The sequence below is a fragment of the Pochonia chlamydosporia genome, chromosome 4, assembly GCF_001653235.2.
Source record: "Pochonia chlamydosporia 170 chromosome 4, whole genome shotgun sequence".
Taxonomy (NCBI): domain Eukaryota; kingdom Fungi; phylum Ascomycota; class Sordariomycetes; order Hypocreales; family Clavicipitaceae; genus Pochonia; species Pochonia chlamydosporia.
The window spans coordinates 1755263-1779187 of NC_035793.1; the positions used below are offsets into that span (position 1 = coordinate 1755263).

The 23925-nt window shown below is 50.2% G+C and overlaps 9 protein-coding genes across 9 annotated transcripts; 5 read left to right on the plus strand and 4 right to left on the minus strand.

Moving 5' to 3' along the window:
- Window positions 1-105: 105 nt before the first annotated feature.
- VFPPC_07965 (histone acetyltransferase MYST2) lies at window positions 106-4941 on the plus strand (the record flags this gene model as incomplete). The annotated part of the gene is made up of 6 exons (XM_018286746.1): window positions 106-247; window positions 393-1009; window positions 1100-1174; window positions 1266-2036; window positions 2597-3943; window positions 4039-4941. The coding sequence occupies 6 exons, from the start codon at window positions 106-108 to the stop codon at window positions 4939-4941; spliced, it is 3855 nt and encodes a 1284-aa protein (XP_018143491.1).
- A 1334-nt stretch (window positions 4942-6275) lies between these two features.
- VFPPC_16021 (hypothetical protein) lies at window positions 6276-6689 on the minus strand (the record flags this gene model as incomplete). Its single annotated transcript, XM_018293774.1, has 1 exon — window positions 6276-6689. One exon carries the CDS (start codon window positions 6687-6689, stop codon window positions 6276-6278), a length of 414 nt encoding a protein of 137 aa, XP_018143493.1.
- A 1806-nt stretch (window positions 6690-8495) lies between these two features.
- VFPPC_16022 (ATPase, F0 complex, subunit C, DCCD-binding site) lies at window positions 8496-9130 on the plus strand (the record flags this gene model as incomplete). The annotated part of the gene is made up of 3 exons (XM_018293775.1): window positions 8496-8604; window positions 8722-9056; window positions 9125-9130. 3 exons carry the CDS (start codon window positions 8496-8498, stop codon window positions 9128-9130), a joined length of 450 nt encoding a protein of 149 aa, XP_018143494.1.
- Window positions 9131-9996: 866 nt separating this feature from the next.
- On the minus strand, window positions 9997-10332 carry VFPPC_17864 (hypothetical protein; the record flags this gene model as incomplete). Its single annotated transcript, XM_022429539.1, has 1 exon — window positions 9997-10332. The coding sequence occupies one exon, from the start codon at window positions 10330-10332 to the stop codon at window positions 9997-9999; it is 336 nt and encodes a 111-aa protein (XP_022285407.1).
- Window positions 10333-10715: 383 nt separating this feature from the next.
- On the plus strand, window positions 10716-10946 carry VFPPC_16023 (hypothetical protein; the record flags this gene model as incomplete). The annotated part of the gene is made up of 1 exon (XM_018293776.1): window positions 10716-10946. One exon carries the CDS (start codon window positions 10716-10718, stop codon window positions 10944-10946), a length of 231 nt encoding a protein of 76 aa, XP_018143495.1.
- Window positions 10947-11734: 788 nt separating this feature from the next.
- On the minus strand, window positions 11735-14465 carry VFPPC_07966 (3'-5' exonuclease domain-containing protein; the record flags this gene model as incomplete). The annotated part of the gene is made up of 5 exons (XM_018286747.1): window positions 11735-13139; window positions 13193-13383; window positions 13450-13783; window positions 13839-14038; window positions 14103-14465. 5 exons carry the CDS (start codon window positions 14463-14465, stop codon window positions 11735-11737), a joined length of 2493 nt encoding a protein of 830 aa, XP_018143496.1.
- A 1383-nt stretch (window positions 14466-15848) lies between these two features.
- VFPPC_16024 (hypothetical protein) lies at window positions 15849-16007 on the plus strand (the record flags this gene model as incomplete). Its single annotated transcript, XM_018293777.1, has 1 exon — window positions 15849-16007. One exon carries the CDS (start codon window positions 15849-15851, stop codon window positions 16005-16007), a length of 159 nt encoding a protein of 52 aa, XP_018143497.1.
- A 441-nt stretch (window positions 16008-16448) lies between these two features.
- VFPPC_07967 (alpha,alpha-trehalose-phosphate synthase 1) lies at window positions 16449-18072 on the plus strand (the record flags this gene model as incomplete). The annotated part of the gene is made up of 2 exons (XM_018286748.1): window positions 16449-16767; window positions 16838-18072. The coding sequence occupies 2 exons, from the start codon at window positions 16449-16451 to the stop codon at window positions 18070-18072; spliced, it is 1554 nt and encodes a 517-aa protein (XP_018143498.1).
- A 459-nt stretch (window positions 18073-18531) lies between these two features.
- VFPPC_07968 (vacuolar import and degradation protein 27) lies at window positions 18532-22996 on the minus strand (the record flags this gene model as incomplete). The annotated part of the gene is made up of 2 exons (XM_018286749.1): window positions 18532-20960; window positions 22684-22996. 2 exons carry the CDS (start codon window positions 22994-22996, stop codon window positions 18532-18534), a joined length of 2742 nt encoding a protein of 913 aa, XP_018143499.1.
- Between the last annotated feature and the right edge of the window lie 929 nt (window positions 22997-23925).

Below are 23925 nucleotides of genomic sequence, written 5' to 3' on the forward strand. Positions count from 1 at the left end.
GTGCAATCTGAATGGCCTTGCCGGCCTTGGCGCTATCACGAAAGTCGTCTGCCTGCGGCCCTGGGCTATAGTCCCCGGGGGCAGTAAGCCTTCCGAGTAATGGCCATGGCCACAGCTCCAAGCGCTGAGCTTGCTGCTACGACTAGCCGTACAGTCCCTGCGCGAGAAGAGTTGCGGAGATTCTTTGACGTTCGTGCACGCCGAACCCTGGGTTGTCTGACTTGTCGTCAAAGAAAGGTTAAGTGCGGTAAGTTGATGCTGTTATTACTGGTTGAAGAGTCACCGCCTAGACCAAACGGTCTCAAACACCACTCATTGCCCAATATCATCCGTCCTGAGGTCTTGCTCCAGGGTCTTGCGCACACTGACTGACTGACGTCGGTATGAATTAGATCAACGTCGTCCAGAATGTGACCGTTGTAAAAAGGGCATGCATCAGTGCCTTGGGTATGACGAACCTTTTCTCTTCGTCAACCAGGCGTTGCCTGGAACACAGGAACTTCGATCCAAGAAGTCGGCTAGACAGCACAAGGACTTCTGGAACCAACAATTTGGCTCAGTTGGGCCCACCGATCAAGATGATGGAAACCAAATTGCTCCAATGGTCCCTTTGATTGGGTTCAAAGACAACATTGTCATCTCACATTTTGTCACAAACTTGCGTATTGGCTTTGAGCAGAACCCAGTTAACGTGTCTGACGCGCCAACCATGCGTGCTGCCATGGAAAGCTTCGGAAAACGTACCAGTGCATACGTCTCTGGACTCAGCGTTGCAGAAGTCTACTTCAGTCAGATACACAAGGTGAACCATATGCAGTCGCATGCTGCCACGTTGTATGGTCAAGCCCTTGGTCGCCTGCGGCTTGACCTGCAGTACATGAACAACGACTTTGACAAGGCCAAAGCATTCTTGGGCCTCTGGACCGCATACTTTCTTTCCTTGTATGAGTTGATTTCATCGTCTACCTCTGGGATGTGGCTACAGCATGCCCAAGGTGTTGCCACACTTGTAGGTCACTCGGGTTCCTTGTGCAAGACGTATTTCGAAAGTCGGGGTTTTGTGCCTCGCTTGACTGTAAGCTGACATAGTGATCTGTAGATCGAGATGCTCGGTCCCGAGTCTTTCCAAAGTTCGTCCGCCAACGCACTATTAGAAGTGAAGCGGCCATTTCTTGTAAGTGTATCCCTGCCGCGAGGCTGGCACAGCGGCTGGTTTCTTGTTACACACGAAGAACTCGATGGCTAATTTTCGAAACACACAAAAGGGTATCGCTCATATTGTAATGCGAAAAAGGTGTTTCCTAGAAGCTCAAGAGTGGAAGGATGGTCCTTGGGCTCACCAACCGGATGCCAAGCTCCCTGGCTCACTATTGATGGATGTCTTTGTTGACCTCGCAGGCATCATAGAAGATGCCGATATCCTGAAGGCAGATGCTGAAAAAATGCGAGCCGGCACTATAAGCGGAGCCGAGGTCATGGCATCAAAAGCCAAGTTGCAAGACAGAGTGCTCTCTGCGATCCAGAGGCTTTCAGAAGCTCGGTGGAGGTGGGAAGATGTGTATCCACGAGTCTGTTGGAAGACTCGAATCAACCTAGCAACAACATTGTGTTTAGACGAAGAGGAGAAGCCGCTGTTTGACACCTGCCTAAATTTTGTGGGCATGAAGCGGACATTTGAAATTCTGTTTTATAATGTCAGCAGGCTGTTGCTATTTCGTCTGTCGGACTTGGTTGGACTTCAGGACGACGCAACCGCGAATATGGAGCATGTGTGGCAACGACATGGCCCCTTTTTAAATCCTCTACTGCTGCCTGGTCTCGGAACCAGGGAATCTCATGCATTGGAGATTTGTCGAATTGTGGACTATCTGCTCAACGGCGAGCAGAATTACCACGGAGCTTACATCCTCCTTTTCCCTCTTCGCGTTGCTCGAACGCAATTGGAATCGCTGCCCAAGGTTCATAGCTGGATCGGAAGGCTACTCAAACAGTTCGCAGAGGAGAAGGGACTGAGGGTGGGCGAATATCTGAACGAGGTGAGCCAGACGGGGGATGGTATGACACCAAAGAAGAATTAACCGGGTGTCAACATATGTGCGGACAGTGAGCACAGAAGAGTACATACGTGTATATAGGGATATTGTTCGATACCTACCCCACGCTTAATGCAATGAATGACAGATCTGATATGATATGAGACAATACGATATAATGGCAAGGTGTCCCATTCACAGCTCCCAGATAATGCATTGGTGATCATGGCGATGCTATAAAACGATTGCACGTGACGGGCTGGAGCTTGGAGTAGTGAAGCAAGGGAAGGAGCGAAGCGCACGTTGAATGCGATGGCGGTTGTGAAGCGGCGCAAACCGTGTACACCGTTCCTTAATCTGTGTGAGAGCCGAGAGCTGGGACGGACTAAGAGGAAGGAGCTCTCCTCTTCCTGATGTGCGACTTGCCTGCCCCTCGCAGCCTTCAACTTTAGACTTTAGCTAATTTGCCCATGAGCAACGTCAACATCAACATCTCCGTGTCTTTGCGCCGCATCATCCTGGTTTTTCCCTTCCTTTAAAACCTCACTATATACCCTTGACAGCCAAGCGCAACACAAATTCATGCTGTACCAACAAGTCCACGGGCATTCTCCACACCTGGGTCCCCCTCCAACGTCGGCGACTACTGGCGCATTCGCAATCGCAGTCGCATGCCGCCGCTCGTGCTTCAATTGTCGCAACACGGCCGCCCACCCCGACAGTCGCTGGGACAAGCCGCTCTCCTGTCACCACGACCGCAAGCGATGCCCCCGAAACGCAAACGACCAGAAGAGCCCGCGCAACCCGTCTCGCAGTCGCAGCCGTCGTCGTTAACGCGTCGTGCAACGCGTCAAACGCCGGTCCTACCCCCGCTGCCTCCGACATCCGTGGCCAAGGTGGCTCAAGCTCCAACGGTGGCGGGCCCGACTGGAGGAAATGCGTTTGGAGGGCCACAATCCCAATCAACTGGCCCAACAACGACTTCAAACTCAACCACGACTTCTCAGACGCCTGTGCCCATACCGACACCTCTTGGTCAGCTAAACCGCAGTCGTGAACGACCTCAATCTGCCGTTCCGCCGCCTCCAATTCCGCCGGTTTCCTCTGCTCCGGTTGAGACGCCAGTCCCTGTGCCCGTCATCACTCCCGTCTCTCCTCCAACCATACTCAGGCGTCCAGTGCCCTCTTCAGGGTCGAATCCTTCTCCCATGCAGAGCATGTCCGGCGTCGCCATCAAAGAGAACATCCGCCCTTCAGATCTAGTCGCTCCGGAAATCACATATCATGTGCCGCAGCCACCTCATCCAGGACGGGTGCAGTCATCGTTGTTGAGGCCCCATGGTCCTACTGCACTGCCCCCTCGACTCGACAGACGACCTGCACCGCCCGTGATAACGCCTGTCCTGCCACCCAAGCCGCCTACACTGGCCGTGAACGACCGCGGACCACCAAGACCAGACCGCAACATTGATAAGGTTGTGTTGGGGGATCTGTGTTTCCGTACTTGGTACCCGAGCTACTATGGAAAGGAAGTCTTGGGCGACACGTCGGGCAACGCCAGAAGCAGCGGTAGCAAAGAAGGGGTCAATGAGGCAAACAAGGCGTCGAAAAGAGACAAGGATAGCCAGCCAATGTTGGAGCGACTCTACGTCTGTCCCAGTTGTTTCAAATACGCCAAGGAACTGGTTGCATGGCGTGGGCATGTACGGATTTGCGAACGCAAGGGGTTCATTCCCGGGAAGAAGGTCTACACACATCCTCGCGGCCGAAGAAAAGTCTTAGTTGCATTCGACGGGAAGGGCCCTGGCCCAAAACGAAGGCGTGGCGACGGAGGTATCAGATACACAGAGGAGATTGTACAAGATGAGGGAGAATGGAGTATTTGGGAGGTAGATGGCGAGAAGCATGGTGTAAGTTCTACGCTAGACATGACCAAACTCCCCAGTCCTACCTTGCATAGCCCATCAGGCCCATTGCCGACCTCCTCTAACTAACTCGTCAACAGCTTTTCTGTCAAAATTTATCGTTATTCGCAAAGCTTTTCCTAGACAACAAATCCGTCTTCTTCGACGTCACCGGCTTCAACTACTTCCTGCTCGTATACACACCGCCCGCGAAACCGATCGCTCCCGGAACAGCGCCTGTACAAACACGTCCACCCCAAGTGTGTGGATTCTTTTCAAAGGAAAAGATGTCATGGGATAACAATAACCTGGCCTGCATCTTGGTGTTTCCTCCCTGGCAGCGCAAGGGGCTTGGTGCGCTTCTAATGGGCGCGTCGTACGAAATCTCGAGACGAGAGGGTATACTTGGTGGTCCAGAGAAGCCTATTTCAGACCTTGGCAAGAAGGGCTACAAGCGGTTTTGGTCAGGAGAAATCGCACGGTGGCTACTCGGCCTCGAGAACAATATACAGCAGTCACAACTACAGACTCAGCCGCAGACGCAACCGCAGCCACCGCTAGTAGCAGGTGCTCCCGTACTGTCTCAGGAGCTGATCGTAGATGTCAATGATTGCAGTCAAGGCACCTGGATAGCTGCCGAGGATTGTTTAGGCGTCCTACGCGACATGGGGGTCATTGAGGATGCAGGCATGGGATACGGCAAGCCAGAGAAGAAAGCTGACCCGCCTGAAGATGAAGAAGCCAGTCAGTCAGCGGATGTTAATGACGGAACGGGCCAGAAACCGCAAGATACGGCGACAAAGCCAGTCGAGGAAAGGAAGCCTCCTCCCGTCAAGCTCGTACCCAGAGTGCGCGTGGACAAGGAGGCCGTACGACGGTATGTGGCGACGCATCGTATCAGTCTCGAAAGGACGTGCGATCCGGACGGCTTCGTGATGGGGTATGCCGTCAAGACGGATGGCAGTGCAGCGGAAGGTGATAAAGCTGGAGTTGAGGCGGTATAAGTTCGAACATTGCTTCTCGCTTGGCATGGGAATGGTGTTTTGGGTGGGAGGAACCTTGTTTTTAGTGATACCCTATAGTACTTGTGGATTTGCAGGTATAGCGCCAATTGAATGAGTAAATGATATGTTTTTATTGTCAAGTGTGTCCAATTGGTATTTTTGTGCCTTGGTCTTGTTAATGTGTTGCTGAGGAATATGTCACTGTCTTTTGTTGTTGTCAATTGAGTGTTGCATTGTTGGTCGACGAGGGGAGACGTTGAATGTCGTTGAAGCTACCCGCATCAGGAAACAAGCTGCATGACCTGATCTACACGATTCAACGCTGCATCTCAGTTCGCAGGATACCGGACTGTAACGACAGATCCAATTGACAATTACGTTTGAGTCTAGTCCATCAATGGCAAGTTTGGTAGTCTTGCCAAACTTTCACGCCCACCCTCACAACCGCCACACCTTACAATCATCCACAGAGATGTCCTGGCCCTAAGCCTCGATGCCTTAGTTCAACGGCGACAATACACTTTTCTACGATTCATCAACGCCTTTTCATGCCTGGCGCGAAAATACCAGTGGGGTGAAATTCTCACAGGGTACCTGTTGTACCCATTACGAGTGGACGTATTTGGCTAGACGCAAGTGCGGGCTCAATTGGCAAGTCGCTTCTCAACATTTGAGTGAAATAAAAAAAAAATCTACATCAACTGATGGGTTTGAGCACATGAATCTTTGGGCCGCCCGAAAAATTCTCGTGGCAGGTCAGAGTCAAGTGGCCGGTAATTGCGCAACCCCTGCTAGCGGTGGAAGCCAGGCCAGAACATCAAGGCTTCTATCGTCGATTTTACTGTGCAGCAACTACTACCAGGGCTGCATCTGCCAAACAGCCAGGGGGTTTGAGAGGTCTGGTTCATCTTGTTCAATTGTTCTGCCAGGGGGTTGGCACTGAGATTGGCGGTGGGAAAAAGGAGAGCATTAAGCCTGCAATCCCGTGCGACCTGCGCCGAGACAATAGCAGGGATGCAGCTGTCGTGATGTCTATTCCCAGCGGCACGGTGCACACCTGAGGCAAAGATATAGATTTATGAGGACACGATTGCATCAATCATGCAGCGCTGTATCGGCACGCACAAGCCCAGCCAAGCTTACAGGGGACCAGGGAGCTACGAGCCAGCCGTGATTGTCTCAGTGAGACTTGCAGACTGTTGGCTGAAGCCGGCCAAGAAAAAAATAAACAAACGTCTTGGCCTGTCAGATCAATATGGACGGTCCTTGCGTGCGATGCCAAATTTCCAAGTAATTGGCGTGAGCGATCCTGTCGCTGTCGATGCCCATTCATATCATCCACGGTAAAACATCACGAAGTTCCCGGCGCTGAACGAGACTGGAAGCAAACTTTCCGTCTCATCAGCACCGCAATAAACTGTACCTGCGTCATTTTGCAGCTTCGGCTGGCGGCTCTGGCCGGCTGCAGCTAGGCTCTCTAGGGCCATGGCCTTTATTAGTACCGCCTGGCATCCGAATGCCTGGCGCCATCCGGCTGTAACCACTGCCAGGGTACGGAGTAAGGGGGGTCCGCTGTCACGTCCAATTTTGGAAGGAAAATTTTTTCCATTCCCTTGTTTGTTCGGTGCGCCGCGCGCAAAACAGTCCGGACGGAAATACAAGCATGCACACATCGCACAGCACAGGTCAAGAGACCAGATTTCAGGGTCCCACCAATAAACCATCTCAGCTGAGATCGACTGTGCCATTGGGCCGGACCGCGGCTCTGGACCCGGTAAAGGCAAAGACACACTCTGGTTTGCACCGGTTGGAAGTGATGAGATAATACCGCTCGTCACTCCCCGACCAGGTATAGTTGTTGAACACCAGTGAGGATAGAATATGCTCACTCGAATTTCCGACCGTAATCCGCACGGGGCTCCTTGATTGCGTAGTGAATCGTTATCAGGATAGGGTCACCAGATCGTCGTTCCCTGTTTTTCTGCCATCCGGGTGCTCGTCATGCCGTGTAGGATCTAGCAGTTGGTTTCTCGAGAAGACATCGAGACGCCCATGTGTCAACCAGACGTTGTCTTGCGAGCGAGAACCATCAATTCGACGTTTTCTTTTTTCGGTGTCGTTGATTTCTCCTATTAGGCGTGGCTGGTAGTGTTCAACATCCTCAGATCGACGATGCTTGGACATTCCGATTCTCGGGTACCATTTTCCTCGGCATGCCAATTTTTGTCGCTTGTCTTGGTCCGCTGGAAGGCTTTTGCTGCTGTGCCAGTTCGGCAAAGTAAGACCTGGTCAATGTCGCTTCTTTCCGTGGCTACAGGTCGGACAAACTGCCATAGGGTGTAAGGCACGCTTTATATCCTTTTTCCTGCTTCGGTTTGCGCCCATGAATCATGTGCGCCTGGCGTATCCCGCAATATGAGAAGCGTGTCCCATTGTTTATCATCCTGATTCTCTCATCCGCTCTGCTTTCATTGCTTCATGCGTAAACAGAGATTCTGAGCGGGACTTTTCGCCCCCTTTTCGGTCAGTCGTGAACATCCGCCGAGCGGTTTCACATAACCGAGCTCATTCTCTATCCATGCCTCCAATCCACACATGTGGACACTCACGATCCACCCACGTGTCAGGCGCAGTCGTTGGAAGTCTTGTCGTGAGCTTTGAGCCTTGCTGTCGCACCCATGACAATCCATCAACGGGAACCGCCAAGTGGGGCTCACACCCTGTCGCAACTTGGACGGCGGTGGAGCCTATTTGTAGCCTCATTGCCTCATCCCTTCCAGATCCGGGACCTGTGATCAAAGCTTATCAGTTTGATATCGCGTTTTTTTTTTCTTCATGCCTCAGACACCACGGCCATGATATCCACAAGCAAATTTTCATCCACTCTCCTTTCCCGAAGCCAAGGTCGCCCTCGAAATCTGTGACTTCATCGACTTGCAATTCGTATCTTTGTAAACGTGTATATAATAATAAAATAAATATTCTCGTCGTTGCGTTGGCGTCGATGAATAGGGTCATTCCGTTGAATTCGACGTTTGCGAATTGGATCAAAGCTCTGGCGCCCCCAAAACCACAACCCAACTGCTCATGATTCATGGCCCACCAATGTAAGTGCGTAAACAGCAACAAACACCTCAGGCCATGAAACTCCATCTTGCTCATCCATCTTTCGTACACCCCCGTCATCATTTCTTCTGGTGTACCCACCCGACTTCCCCCGAGAGGCTACCAACCCGTGTAAAGCCTCCATTCTCCGTCGAGATTCGCACCCATTGACGGTTGCTGTTTGCTGTGAAAATCTCGCTGCCTCATATTCCAGCATCTCCGAAGCTGCCTCATTCTCACAGTTGCCCCGGCTCACTCTCGAACCCCCTTTGCCCCATTGCCCCCAGGTGGAACCTTTTTCTGCTCGCTTTCCCAGCTCCAACCTTTTCCTCTCTTCCCTTTTCTTCCCTCAGCTCTGCTCTCTCTCGATCTTCCTAACCTTTGCTTTCAACCTCACAAGTCAACTTCCCACCCTCAAACACCACTCTCCCCTCACAACCACAATCACAATGGCCTCCCGTGTCTTTGCTTCCCGTCTGGCTACCCAGATGGCCACCAAGGCTGCTCGCCCTGCCATCCGAGCCCCCGTTGCCGCTGCTTCCAAGCGCACCATCACTGGTAAGCATCATCCGAGGGAGGAAAACTTTTCTGGACCCAACTGGCTCTAAGAAACCGAGCAATATCGAGCTCCCAAGGAGTCAATTGTCGAACCAGCTGGCTAACGATGTCGTAAAGGCTCTGCCAGCCCTCTCCAGACCCTCAAGCGCCAGCAGGCCACCACCCTCCTGCAGGCCACTTCACGAAATGCCTTCCAGGTTCAGCGCCGCGCCTACTCTTCTGAGATCGCCCAGGCCATGGTTGAGGTCTCCAAGAACTTGGGTATGGGCTCTGCCGCCATTGGTCTGACTGGTGCTGGTATCGGTATCGGTCTCGTCTTCGCCGCCCTCCTGAACGGTGTTGCCCGCAACCCTGCTCTCCGTGGCCAGCTTTTCTCCTATGCCATTTTGGGATTCGCTTTCGTCGAAGCCATTGGTCTTTTCGATCTCATGGTTGCCCTTATGGCCAAGTTCGTACGTCATGACCGACAATATTTCCGTATCCACAAATGGAACAACTCGATACTAACCGGAATAATTAGACTTAAATTTCTTCTCATTGATGTGAGGAGGTTCCTGCCGTATGATGGAACTGTAATATCAGGGGGTGAGCTTTGTATGACTTCATGCAGAGTGTATGGGTGGTCAGCTATATGAGCATGAGCTGCCAACCGATATGATAGACAAAAAAGGAGGGGATTGCATTATAGAGGGCATAGAATTGGGAGCGGCGTCAAAACAAAGGGATGCCGTCTTTGTGATAGAGCTGGGATAATTATCCAGCATATTCCTCCCAGGAATCGACTTGTAAAATAAAAAAAAGCCTCATTTATCTCAATTCTTCGACGAATGAAGACACTTTTTCCTTTTTGTTAAACAATATATTTAACATTTCTTGAAATATTTCTTAACTGGTGACCATACTGATAGTGCAACCCAATGGCAATATTGTTACCGTACTGATTTGGTATTAGAAGTGACGTGATCTAATTTCTGCCATAGTTCACGGCACCCGGTGAAACTGTGTGTTTGTTCGGTTTCTTGTGGTGCCCTTAGCCGGGCACGCAATATGTTCCCCATAGGTCCAAGGGCTGTTGCCGAGGGTCAATCTGGGGCATAGTCGACAATAAATCAGCGCACCTCGAATAGCCGTCGCCAGAACACACACATGACCGAAAGATGTGACAGCAACCCTGTGGAAAGGTGGTGCCATTTGTTCCCTGTCCACACTGTGCCAATTTCTATACCCGCTTCTCTTGGGTTTGACTTCACCAGTAAGCAGTCGCAGGCCTGGTGATAGAGCAGCATGAGTGGACCTGCAGAGTGCAATAGTTCATGGTGTGTTCTAGGATCGTAGTGACGAATCACATATATCAAGCCAAGGCCCAGGTCCCGGCCGTGGAAGTCCTGGTTATCATGAATTGTACTCCGGTGCGCCGACGAATATGCTGCATTCGTGGCAGCTATTTCGCACACTTAAACAATGGTGGAGGTACTCTGGAGCGTGCAGATCACTATCGACTGATTCTAAAGCCCTCGAAATTTGTGGCCCTTCTGAATGAAGCAATTCATCATGGCAAGAAAGCTCGTTGACTCGCGTCGTGGTTAACCATGGCTCAGGTTCCATGCATATTTTGAGTTGTGGCAGCTGTGGACCAGGGCAATTCCATATCCAAGGACAATCCGCAGGCAGCAGAATGCTTGATCGACAGGGCCATGATGAGAACATACCACCATGCCACTTGCCCATCGTGTCCTAAGGTGGTATCAACCAGTGGTGCGTAAAAAGACATGCGCCGTGACGAAGTGATAGGTTTGGTTCGCACAAAAGGCTAAGATGGCGAGTTGATTGAGCTGGCGTAAAACAGAATGAGCCAGCTGCTGGGTACGCCAGACACGAACTGCATTTGAGCAGTTGGTTGGTGATTGTTGTCCGAAGCATCCGTCGCCCGTGTGGATGAAGCAGCAGCCAGCTCGTATGAACTTGCGTAATAGTCAAACCGATCACAACTTTCCATAGGCCGCCCAAAGTTGCTTTGAGAAGCATAGCCTGTTTCAATTGCCACTACTGCTAGTCAAATTAGTATACCAGGAGGCTTTCAGTGCACAGAATCATATCCAACTCACCGGCTCATGTTTCAAAGTGGAGAAGTAGATGGACTACATCGTGAGGAGATCCACGCCCGACTTTACTCATTTCGAGTCGGCGTAACGAGGCAAAATGCACTTTCATGGCATTGCACAAGTCAATTGGACTGTGAAGAAGGAGAATTGACGGTCGGAGCAGATGTGATCCGGGAAATTAGGCTGTTGTCTTCCACGAGACGCGTCCCCTCACTTTCCCCTCACAACGGCATCACATGACCTGCAAGTACCCCAAATCCGTCAGGTACAGGGGCAGGATAGCGGCAGTGGCTGGCGTTAGGGGCAACGATAAATCTGGGGTATGCTTCCAAACTGTTGAATTGCTGACCTCATCAAAAAGCGTTTGCCGGGAGCAACGTTGTTGGCAATCGTGTTGGTGGCGATATTCGAGTAAGATAGGAGAAGAAGGGAGAAGAAGCTGCAGAGTTGGAAAATACGGTGCCTGCAATCCCACTCTGACAGGCCGCCAACAATCGTATGATTGATAACGGAATGAGCGACCTGCATCAAGGGCTTTCGCTAGCTGCCACTCATTTCCGGCCCTCGTAGCAACTGGTTGACCAGCTTGGGATTTATTGTTGTAAGAGAGGGCAATTTTGGACCACAATACCATGCGGATGTATAGGGTTTTGTTTCTTTGTCTTTAGTTACTCGCTCACACACGGCCACCTTGCAAGTTGTAAGCGGCGTAGCTGACAATGAGTCTCAACTTTTGCATACTTGATTCATGTTTATCGACGTGGAATACTGACTCTAATCTACAAATAACACCTGCTTCTTAGGGCAAGAACATAGGGGGTGAACCTCAAAGTGATATCCCAGAAAGTCTTAGATTCGCCGCTGGCTGTGGGTATAACTCACTGAGAACACACTCTGCAGACTTGGTTCCTCAAAGCTAGATATTGAGAGGTACGAATCCGCATTGGTCACAACAAGGCATTATCACAAATACATATGAACTTATCAGAATATCTTAATTCTTATTCAAACCCCAAACGCTACATATATCACTTCCTAAAAGTAGCGCTCCTCTCCCCCCTAACAGGCGGCATCTTCCTCGCCCCCTTGATCTCATCATCGCCCGTCTTCGAATACGGATCAAACACCTTCTTCTGTTCTCTCGGTCCACCCTGTGCAGCCTGTCCGCGATTCGCATGCATAACCGACGCAGCTGTGCTGTAATCAAACGGCACAGCCTTGTACTTCTTCGTATGCTCTTCCTGAACTTGTTGTCGCTTCTGTTGCTTCTTAGCTTTTCTGGCTAGCTTAGTTTCTCGCTTCTTGGCGAGTTCGACGTCTTCTTGCTTTTGTTGTTGCTTTTGCTTTTGTTTCTGGCGGCGCTCCAGTTGGCGTTGTTTCTTGTTCTTTTTCGGTGGGTTATCCTCTATAGTTATGACGCCGTTGGCGTCGGCGATGGGGATGTCCTCTTCGACTGCGGCTTCTGGCTCTTGATCTGCTTCTGAGTCTGAGTCTGAATCTGATCCACTGGATGAAGTTTCATCCTCTTGATCTGGCTCCGACTCGGGCTTCCGTTTTCTTCCTCTCTTCAGTGTGAATTCTTCATCTGCATCATCTGCCTCAGACTTGGCTTTCGGTGTTTGCGTTGTTGAGGGAACTTCTTCTACGACCTGCTCGGCAACTTCTTCCTCCTGCGCTCCATCAACGATGGCTGAGTCTTCAACAAATCGTTGCCAGGGGAAAGGTATATTGCCCTCCAGATGTGAAGATGACGCCTTTGGTTGTTCCCACCGTGAACTTATGGGCATTCCACCGAAGAGTCTTGACTGAGGCATTGTCGCTACGGAAACTTCGGGCCCTTCCAGGATTGGTAGTTCCACCCGTTCTCGGGCAAGCTTTGGCAGTCTTCCCTTGATTATTGATTCGGGTGCAAGAGTCGTGAAGAACTGCATCAAGCTTGGTCCACCTTCGGCCTTGGCCGCTTGAACCCGCGCCCAAATGTCATTCAGTCGGATTCTTGCAAGCGGTGCAGCGAGAGGTAAGAGACTATGCAAAGCCTTGACATCGGGGGGGTTGACGCGCGCAATCTCAGTGACATGGGTTGAGCCCAATACAAAGTTGGGGCTTTCGTCTTCTTGCCTTGCGGTTTCGTCTCTCCATTTCCATAATGCTTTGAATACAGCAAACTGTTCCCCATTCAAGGCCAGGTGGGAATTCTTGAAAACGTAATTGTACCAGCCTCTGGATCCCTCGCCTGTGGTCTCGTTGTAGCCTGGATGCTCATGTCGCGAGAGCGCTAGATCTCTAGATCGTTGTAATGCCAGACTGATGTAGTCTTTTTCCGGATCGCTTCTATCCGAAGCGTCGACTAGTTCATTACGTACATTGTCATAGATGTAAAGCAGATAGTGCGTGTCTGATCGAGCATAAAACAACATTTCTTGGGGAATGGGTCTAATTTGGTTTAGTAAACAGTCTCTCTTGTTCTGGCTATAAGCCCAACTTACCGTATTCTCCAGTCAGCCAACTGGTATTGTTTATCGGCATCAAAGTTGACAAATTTGGAAAGCAAAAAAGCCAAACTTCTGCCAGGGTAATTGAGAAGTTCACAAGCAAAGAAAGTATCGAATAGGCCATTGATATAAAGACCCAGGTCTCGTTGCAGCCAAACCATGTCCATGTAAGCACCATGGAAGACCTAAACAAGAGTTAATAGGTTTGGGTTTGCGGTTAAGAAAATCATCACATTGCGGTCAATCCTTACCTTGATGATACTGGGATCCGCAAACACTTCGTTGAGAACCTCGAGCTTGTGTCGCCAGGGCTGCAGGGTGTCCACAATCCAGTCTCTTTCCCGAGTGCTCACTTGCATCAAGCAAACAAGGCCTGTGTATGTGCGGAAATCGTGGTGTTCCAAGTCGACGGCAATTTCCTTTGCCTTCTTGAGTTCTTCCAACATCTTAAGGACCCCTTCATATGTATCTACCCATGTAGCCTTGGTCGAGTCGGCTGGTTGGGAGGGTACAGGGTCGTGCTTCTGGAACGCTCGCTCTGGATACTTCATGCTCGTGATTTCCTTTTCGTAAGGATGCCTATATCTGTGGCAATGTTAGTGGTGTGACTAGAGTGCACAACTTTTTGGTTCGTACGCACTGGGCTGTGCCATCTTCGGCTGGGGCTGTGACAAGGCTCTTTTCTAATGAAACGGTCGCATGCGGCTTTTTGGAGAGAATCGGCTTCCACGGCCCAGTAGGAAAGTTGTCTGGTTTAAGTTCGAACTTGGTCTGGGGCTTCGTAACATTGGCATTTCGGATGACCTTGCCGGTTGACTTGGCTCGTTTTGATTTGGAGCCCTGGAGGGAGCATGTCAGTATGTGGCATGGGAACCCGGTACGATAAACTGAGGATGTGACTTACGGCATCCGTGCTAGGAGGCTCTTTTCGCTTGACCAAGCCAGTGTATTCATCCAGAGCAGTGTCTGCCTTCTCCAGGACAGAGTCCACCACGTCTACAATGGACTGCCAGCTCATATCAATGTCCTCTGCATCTTCGAGTCTCGGCGCTTTGACTCCGCACGCTTTGGCCGCCGACTGCAATAGGCGCGTAGAGAGTTCTAGGACTCGAGCGGACTTGTCGTCAAGTTGTTCTGCGACATCGGGGTTTACCGTTCGCTGGAAGCCTAGATCCTCGGCGGCGATGCGATTGACGGATTTGACTGTCGAGACTAGGGATTTTTGAATACCCTCTTGAAGGGACTTGAAATCCTGGGGAGTCTCCATGATGGCAGCGCGTTGACTGCCGACGGAGGTTGATCTGATTATTGCGACGGTGATGCCGCTTGCAAGGTGAAGACGATCAAAAATTCGGGCATGGAGCATTGGGAGCCTTATCGATAAGAGTTAAGTGGCTGCTGGGGCGTCTGGGGGGCTGTCCGCTGCATGTGTGCTGTGGCTGTAGGCGCAGTGGTCTTGTGGCAACTGAATACAAAACCAGCATTGAAAACCAAAATCTAGGTCGAGATACACCGTCAATCCAGTCTGTGTCTCTGTAAACATGTGATTGCAGCATTACGAGCAATTATGTGATAGAAAAACAAGGCTTATGTATGCTATGACTACGGTCTGTGGTAAAAAGTATTTGACCACATATAGGTACTGGGTATACATCGACATAGCTCAATATTCCTCAGCACACAACGCGGCATGGAATTTTCTGATACCTTTCCCTTCAAAGTTGTTCAAATACTTTTGACCGCCCACTGTAGACGCTAGAGGAAAAACGTCAAAGATTTGGATACCATGTCTGTCTGGTAAGGTCTGGTCTGAGGAATCTTGTATGGCATAGCCTGTTCCTTCCATACCTAGGTATCTGGGCAACTCGGTGAAATAGTACTTGACACAAACCTAACGCACGACTGTGCAAAACAACAGATGCTGCAATGGAGATCTCCGCATCAAATGTTAAATGGAAATATTGCATTTCATTTTTTTTTTACGCAAACGGACAAAGGAACTGGACTTGCGCGGCAATGCACGGATGGAGGGAGCCTGCTGCCCATGTGCATAAACGGTAGGTCAAATGGTATCCGAGAATGCGAGCAACATGGTACAGATGTACAGATGAGCCATGTCCCCGTTTGATTGAGTGCATTACGACGCTGAGTGTTGGAGCCCAAGTGTTAAATCGCGCTCTCTGTCACATTTTGGGAATTATACAGGCAGAGTACATGCATGGTGAGATGTTGGTGGACGTTTGACAGAAAGGAAAGACGCTTCCCGACAAGCTGCGAGGAATCTTGAGTTTCATCGCACATTGACACTACAGCACGACCGGCATACAAGGACGCAAGTTTCAACCATGTTTTGGATCGGCATGAAATCACAGGCGATTGATGGTTAAGGTAATTCGTTCCCAACATTGAACCCTGGTCGCCTCAAGCTCAATGGTCAAGTCCCTGCTTGACAGGCAGTCCCACAGCCTCGATTACATCAAGAGTACGTACTTGACGTTATACGGACCAAAGCAGGAGGATTTCCTCCGAACTTTAGAAGAGACCTGCATGCACTTTCAGAATCTGTCATATAATACAAAACCATATGGATACTTGCGAATCAAGTTTTCTTTTCAACGACGCAGCTTAAACCCCAGCCGAATAATTATGCATGCTTCTGCATTTGTCAAAGTGCCATTCCTACCCGACGTCTTTGTCCAACTCAGTCATCCCTCATCCATGGTCTTTGTTACCTCGCAATCATATCGACCCCACGTTGCTTCCCTCTAGCCGCCTCACCCCGCCAAAGGAGCAAATATTCCCTGCTTGACACTACATGCAAGGTGCTGGTCGAAGCTCCTCAATCAGACAGAGACCTGATAAAGTAAGAGAGGAAAAAAAAAACTGGGCTCAAGCTTTTCTTGGTTGGGCGCCGCCACTAGCGACAACAGTGACCTCTTGACCTCTTGACCTCTTGACCTCGACCCCTCCTTCCCTGCCAGCTCCATCCATCTAAGCTACTTCAACTGCCACTTTGATGTGTCTGTCGCAAATCTGACAATCAGCGGCGAATTTCCAGAGCTTTCAACCTCTGCTCTTCCTCCTCTTTCAACAAACAAAACATCACACCTCGTCAGCTGCTACTATCTATTTTGGTGCAGACTACAAAGTCCCCAGCTACGAGCGGTCGTACCCCAGCGTACATTAGTTTCACTTACACAGCTGCACCAGCTAGCTACCTGCTGTCAACGTCCAAGCAACACAGGCAAGAATGACGGCCGAAGCCACCATCGCAGATGGCCAAGCGCCAGAAATCCACGGCCGACTTCTCCTCCTCTCAAATCGTCTCCCCATCACCATCAAGCGCTCCGATGATGGCAGCTACACATTCTCCATGTCCTCCGGCGGTCTGGTCACTGGTCTTAGTGGCCTCAGCAAAACCACCAGCTTCCAGTGGTACGGATGGCCAGGTCTCGAGGTTCCTGACAATGAAGTCGAGGGCATGAAACAGCGCCTCAAGGATGAATACGGCGCACACCCAGTATTCATTGACGACGAAGTTGCCGACAGACACTACAATGGCTTTTCAAGTATAGCTCTCCCCCAAAGCACACCTGCTATACACGAGAATAACATCAACTAACTTTGTTTCTTCGAAAGACTCCATCCTATGGCCTCTTTTCCACTACCACCCCGGCGAAATCACCTTTGACGAATCCGCATGGGCAGCATACCAACAAGTAAACCACCTCTTCGCCCAGACCGTCATCAAGGACGTCCAGGACGGTGACCTCATCTGGGTCCACGACTACCACCTCATGCTCCTCCCGCAAATGCTTCGCGAAGAAATCGCAAAGACTGGCAAAAAAGTAAAGATTGGCTTCTTCTTGCATACGCCCTTCCCCAGCAGCGAAATCTACCGCATCCTCCCCGTCCGCGAGCCCTTGCTCCGCGGCCTCCTGGACTGCGACCTCATCGGCTTCCACACCTACGACTATGCGCGCCACTTTCTGAGCAGCTGCTCTCGCATCTTGGGCACGCACACCACTCCCAACGGCGTAGACTGGAACGGACGCTTCGTCACTATTGGCGCATTCCCCATTGGCATCGACCCTGAAAAGTTTGTAGAAGGACTGAAGAAGCCGTCCGTGCAGGAACGTATCGCTACGCTGAACCGCAAATTCGAAGGCGTAAAGCTGATTGTCGGCGTCGACAGACTAGATTACATCAAGGGCGTGCCTCAGAAACTACACGCCCTCGAGGTCTTTCTCACAGAACACCCCGAGTGGATTGGTAAAATCGTCCTTGTGCAAGTCGCCGTCCCCTCGCGCCAAGACGTTGAAGAGTATCAAAACCTCCGCGCCGTCGTCAACGAACTCGTGGGCCGTATCAACGGTAAATTCGGCACCATTGAATTCATGCCCATCCACTTCCTCCACCAGTCCGTCTCCTTTGACGAATTGACCGCCCTCTACGCCGTATCAGACGTGTGTCTCGTCTCGTCTACCCGCGATGGCATGAACCTCGTCTCCTACGAATACATTGCCACGCAGCAAGAACGACACGGCGTCATGATCCTCTCTGAATTCACTGGTGCCGCGCAATCCCTCAACGGGAGTCTCATTGTCAATCCCTGGAATACAGAGGAACTAGCCAATGCCATCCACGACGCCGTCACAATGAGCCCCGAGCAAAGAGCCGCCAATTATAAGAAATTAGAGCGCTATGTCTTCAAATACACCAGTGCCTGGTGGGGCACCAGCTTCGTCTCTGAAATGACTCGCCTTGACTCGAATAATGTCCAGCCCAAGACTTTGCGAAACGTGTCGGGTGCGGTTGTCGGACCAGGGGAAGAGGAAGATGAGGCTGTTTCTCCTACTCAGAACAATCCATAGAGCTATCATCATGCCTTGTCTTGTTCTTGAGAGGTACTTTCCATGCTGGCGTGTTTAGACTAAACTCATAATTTTATAAAAGATGATTGGAATTTTGGACTGGCGAAAAAGAGGAATGACTTAGTACAATGTAGCGAATGGAGTTACGGAATAGCATCACATTATTTTATAAAAACACACAATGGGTCTTGATTTGTGAACGGTATTATGTTGCTATCTAACTACCTAGGATTAATGACCGTCATTTCAGTTCCGTGACGTGAGGCAAATCATGTCACAGTACATGATAACGGCCCAACATGTGTAAGAATACTGCAAATCTGCAGTGTGTGGTATCAAAAAACGCATTACTTCATAAATAGACATTGGGGAATTCAACCGCACTGTGCACCCCGACGAGAGTTAATAAATAAAGCGCACATCCCAGCAGTCCACAGCCTTGAACCCCCCATATATTACTTAATATGGCGAATTCACAATATCGTCTCTTCCCAACTTGTATCTCCCGCTCTGGTTATTACCGATGCGTCCTGAACTGCGTCGACCACCGCTCAATCGCAGGTCACCCATGATACTCTCGCGCGTCGCCTTGCGCAGACTCTGCTTCGCGACCATGTTGACTTCATTGGGCAGCGCGACAATGACGTTCTTGTCAGATCCAAACTTGAAGTCGTCGGCCTTTACTTCATCCTGGTAACGCTTGATCTTGTACGGAGCCTTGACACCGCGGAGAAGCTTCTTGAGATTCCACTCAACAATGTATGGTCCCGTGGCTGTAATGATGCTCGTCTCCTCAGCGCCCTCTCCGGCGTTGAACTTGGCTGGGGTAAACGACACAGGCTTTCCAGTTTCATGGTACACCTGGGCAACGTGCTCTGGTGTCAGAGCTAGACGGCGAGGACGAGGCTTGGAGTCGGCCGCGAAGCCTTTCTCAAAGCCAAGCTTGCCATCGTTCTTTCCACCCTTTTGTTGGGCATCAACCAGCAAAATGTAGTTCTTAGTTGTACCCAAAATCCAGCGACCATCAGCAGACACGTCCATTCCGACGATAGGGTCACCTAGAGCAGGGAGTTGTGTCTTGGCCCGAATTCCTAGGCGGTCAAACAAACGAATATCTCCCTTGTTGCTGGCAACAGCGATGTATCCCTTCTCAGTTGTAGCCAAAGCTGAGAAGTCGTTCTTGGAGGCATACTGCTTCATATCAGTGTCCACCAGCTTATTACCAGTCAAACGAGGGTCGATGCGGTACAGCGCATTGTTGGAGACACCGAGGAACGTCTGCTCCCCAGTCATCTGTGCGAACTTGTTCTCTGGAGCAAATGTGACGACGGGGATGTCATCGTGGACGTTCCACTCGTCAACGACCTTGCCGTACTCGATATCCATGCGATACAGTTTGTTGGGATCAACACCATTCTGCATGATAAGATCGCGATCTTCACTGTGCAACATGACCTTCTTGGGGCTCATGAGTTTACCACCAGGAGTGGTAACCTTGGAAATATTGGTGTTGAACTTGAGCCTGTTGTCGGCCGTATGAGAAAAGACACCAATCTTGGACCCGCGAACGACAAAAGAGCGGTCGTGCTTGTAGCCAACAGCCAATTGTGAGTTGATATCTCCGCTGGCCTTTTCTGCGGCTGCCTCCTCGTCCTCTTCGGAGTCGTAGTCGTCGCTTCGGACACCAGCATCTTCCTCTTCGTCATGCTCTTCCTCCTCCTGCTCCTCCTCTTCTTCCAGAGGTGGAGCATCCTCCATGTTTAGATCACCAAAGGCGTCGAGCACGTATTCACGTTCCTTTTCCTGCGCCTTGGCCCATTTGGTTTCGTTGAGTCTCTCCCAAATAGCCTGCATGACCGCTTCTTGGAACTTTTCCAGCGTAGGCTGGTCCTTGAATCGAAGAAGCCAGGATCTGGCTGTGCCGTCTTTACTGAAATGATTGAAAACGAAGGAGAGATATTCAAAATCGAATACCGGATTGAACTCGGGTACAACTGAGGCACCAACCCAAGACTTTTCTTGGTTCTCAATTTGCAGCCAGTATTGCCATTGGCCAACCTCTGAGACGGTCGCAACGACGGAATCATCTATGAGCACAAAGTGGCCCGGCTGAGGGTCGAAAAGGTGCAACTCAGCTGGGAGTGCAGCATAGATCTCTAGTGGTTCTGGTGCAGAATCAGGTACTGGTGCGTTTGAAGGACCGCTCCCTTTTGCTTCTGGCTCTGGCTCCGGCTCCTTCGCAGCAGCCGCAGGCCCTCTCTTGGCACCGGTGTTGGCAACTGTGTTCTTGGCGTACATGTCGTCGATCGACTCAATCGAGCGTGCAAGTACAGGACTGTGAAGCGGGCTGGCGGGTGGGATGGGGTTTTCGTCGTGGAACTCAAACTGCTGATAATCCTCGTCGGATGCGGTAGTAAATGGCTTGCGGTATTTGCGTTCGTATTGGCACTGCTTAGCAACTTGAACAAACTGTTCAACTTGGGAGGTTGAGACTTGACTATCGCAGACAAATTCGTAGAGATCGCCGTTGTCACCGCTCAAGTCTCTCCAAGCAAAGACAGTTTCGCCACTCTCTCTTATTTCGACGCGGAATCGAAGGGCCTCGTCTAATAAGAATGTCTTCTCGTCGCGTTCGGTGGCAAGAGCATCAATTTCAGCGTCTTCGCCTTCCTCGTCCGCAATGAGTTCGGCCTCGCCTTCCTCAAACACACGTTGGACAACGAGTTGGTAGTGGAAATCTTGGTTGGTTCGACGAATACGAATGGCGGAATCCTTGAAAATAAGTTCGGAATAGCCCTTGGGCGAGAGCGGCCGGACGAGGTACAGCTGGCCCTGAGGCAACTCTATAAGTGCTTCTTGGGCGCTGGAGCCGAAGATGTACTTCCCGACTGTGGGGTAGAAGGAGCTGTGTTAGCTTGTGGTCCTATGGGTGTGGATTGCAATAATGGATACTGGGTACCCTTGACAACGAAATAAAAAAAGGGTTTGGATGGAGCATATGCGATACCGGGTTATCCAAAAAAAAAAAATGCAAATCTTGTAGCCATTCGTGTGTTTCCCTGAAGTCTTCCAAGGCGGGGGGAAAGAGGCTACAATCAGGCAACTTGGGAAAGAGGGGAATATTGAGGGGAACAGGTTACACAAGGGAACCGAGACAATGTTGGCGAGGGGCAAAGCATATGTTGACAAAACTTTGGCCCAAAAAAAAAAAAAAAAAAAAAAAGATTGAAACCAACACCTTGCTCTTTCTCATGAAAAAACAACAAGAGAGAAGCACTCACCATTCCGTAGCATAAACATGCTGTCCTTATTTATTCGTCGCTCGTGCTATCCTGTTCTCGTCCAAGCTGCACAAACGAAAAAAGCGAGTAAACCAGACCAGACCCCTCCTCCAGGTGTCAACAGCTGGCGGCGCGGCGGAGGATTGAGGCAGCTCGTAGTAAGCGGAAGGAAGTCGGAGGACAAAGAATGTAAGGAACGAAGAATTAATGGACAAGATGAGGGAGACAGAAGAATACTTCGCCTGCGCGGCCAACGTAGTGGACAGGAGATGTGGTTCACAATGAAGCAAACGCGATGATGCAAGAGACAAGCTGTGACGGTCAAGGCGGGATGAAGTGGTGGCGTCAAATCATCAGGTCACTGGTGGTGTGTGGTGTGTGGTGTCTGCCTCCACCAGAATGTTTCAATGTTTCCATGGCTCTGTCCACAGCGTCCAGATGTCAAGGGCGAACTGATGTCAGTGCCACCACAGCACATGGCCTGCACTGCGTCATCGCATTGACCAAACCAGTGTGGCGTCTGGTCCTGCCTGCTTGCCTGCCTGGTGCTCAATATGTGCTGCCTTTGACCGTGGCCCACCAAAACTTCAAAATTGGCCAATGTTGATGCCCAGCGTGAAGTCTGGTACTCTCCAGTCAACTGTAGAGCTGGTTTCAATGTTCAATGTTCCCGATGTCAATCAAGGTCATTGCCAGTCTGGTTCCCTCGTGTCAAATAACCAGGGACATGTTCTGTACAGGCAGAATCAAGCACAACCCAAGAAATAAACGCAACTAAACACGACGCGTCTCATCGCACCGCTAACCAAACACTAAACTAATAACAAACACCAACACCGTCAAATTAATCCCGTTGACAGAATTGTAACCCATGTCCTCTCACACTAGCACATCTTGGAAATTAGTGGCGTCACTGTCGACAAATTCGCCACCACACACGCTCACATGAGAAGAGTCTGGTTCGTGCCACTCATAAGGCTGACTCCGAACACAAATCATTGTTATTGATCGACTGTCGCTGAAGTCTCTCGACGCCAATGAGCATCGAGCAGTTTTACCAACACCAGACACTCTTGGCACCCATCACTTAGACATATTGTTCCCAACAAACGTATTACCTGTGCATGTTTGCGACGGCAACCATGGTCTGATGTTATTTTGAGACCACACTGCATTTAGATAAACACATGCATTGTTCTTTGCATTTTTAACTTCTCCCGTTTCAGAGCAGTACATACATTTTCATCTCAGCACCCCGAATCAGTATTATTCTCGGCCCATGACCCTCTCTACACCTTGCAATCAAACTGTCCCTTGCTGTCCTTCTTACAAATATCCGCAACCTCAACAGGCTTAGGAACATCTTGACACGGCTTCCCATTCTCAGTAACTTCCTTGGCGCAATCATAATTCGTCGCCAATACGGCCCTAAACGCGGAGAGGGAAAACTGTTTCGCTAATCTGTCATCAGCGTCTTTGGATTTCGAGCCAGTCTCGTATGCCTCCTTCATAGAAGAATTCAGCTGGTTTATGACCTCGTTTCTCTCCTTGCAGGTCAAGGTGCCGCAGTCTTTCCTTTTCTCTGCAGTCGGCATTGCGAGACCGAAGCCAAGCAGGATGGAGAGAATAATCGTGGACTTCATTGTGGTAAGTAGGTTCTGTTTGGTGAAGAAATGTATTGCAGGCGGTGAAAGATAGTAGAGTGTGAAAGTAACAGTTGGAATTACGGTCCTCATATTGCAAAGGTTTGGCAAAGACGGGATTATATACACTTCAATTTACAAGACCTACCATGTGCTATCGTCTCATAAGACAGTGTCTGAGACCCAACTTACTAGCAGACCGACATCTTGTCACTGACAGTGAAAGGAGAGCTAGCCAGACGGACAATTAACAGAGAAAGTCCGTAGTAGTGGAGATGTTGTCAAATGATCCCAAGACTGCTCCGTAACTTACTCCGTACATACCCAGGTAATGAGCACCAGCAGGTGTGGCTTGTCACCTGTTCCTCTCGCAAGGGTACGCTGATCCCCACTGTGTCAATCAAGTACCCTTTTTGTTCAATATTGTCTTGCTGTTTTCTTGTGTTAGCTGCTAGGGCGAATGCGGCGTTGCCTTGTCTCGGCAGATGATACAGAGTATCCCAGGGTCCAGCGGATGTTAGGGACCGCATACTTAAAACAGGACGTCATACAGGACAGCCATGTCGATTGTAGGGTATTTGAGGAATCAGCACAAAGTCTGAGAAAAGTATAGCCAATGCGAAGACAATAAAAGGCGCCCAGTATAAAAACTTGAGAAGAAGTGTCCGGGCCGAGGTCTCACGTCTGGAAAGTCAAATCCGCTACACGGAGTGTAGCTCCTCAGTGAATCCCAGGTGGCTGGCTGATGACTCGGACCAATGCAATAAGTGTCTCAAAGTACAACGGTGTAGATGAAGGAAGCAATATGCACGATACCGTACTCCGTATACAGCCTGTGGTCAAAGGTATTTGAACATATCCAAGTATACACTAACACAGCTCAATATGCCTCGGCACACAACGCGGTATGCGATACCTTTCCTTGTTCG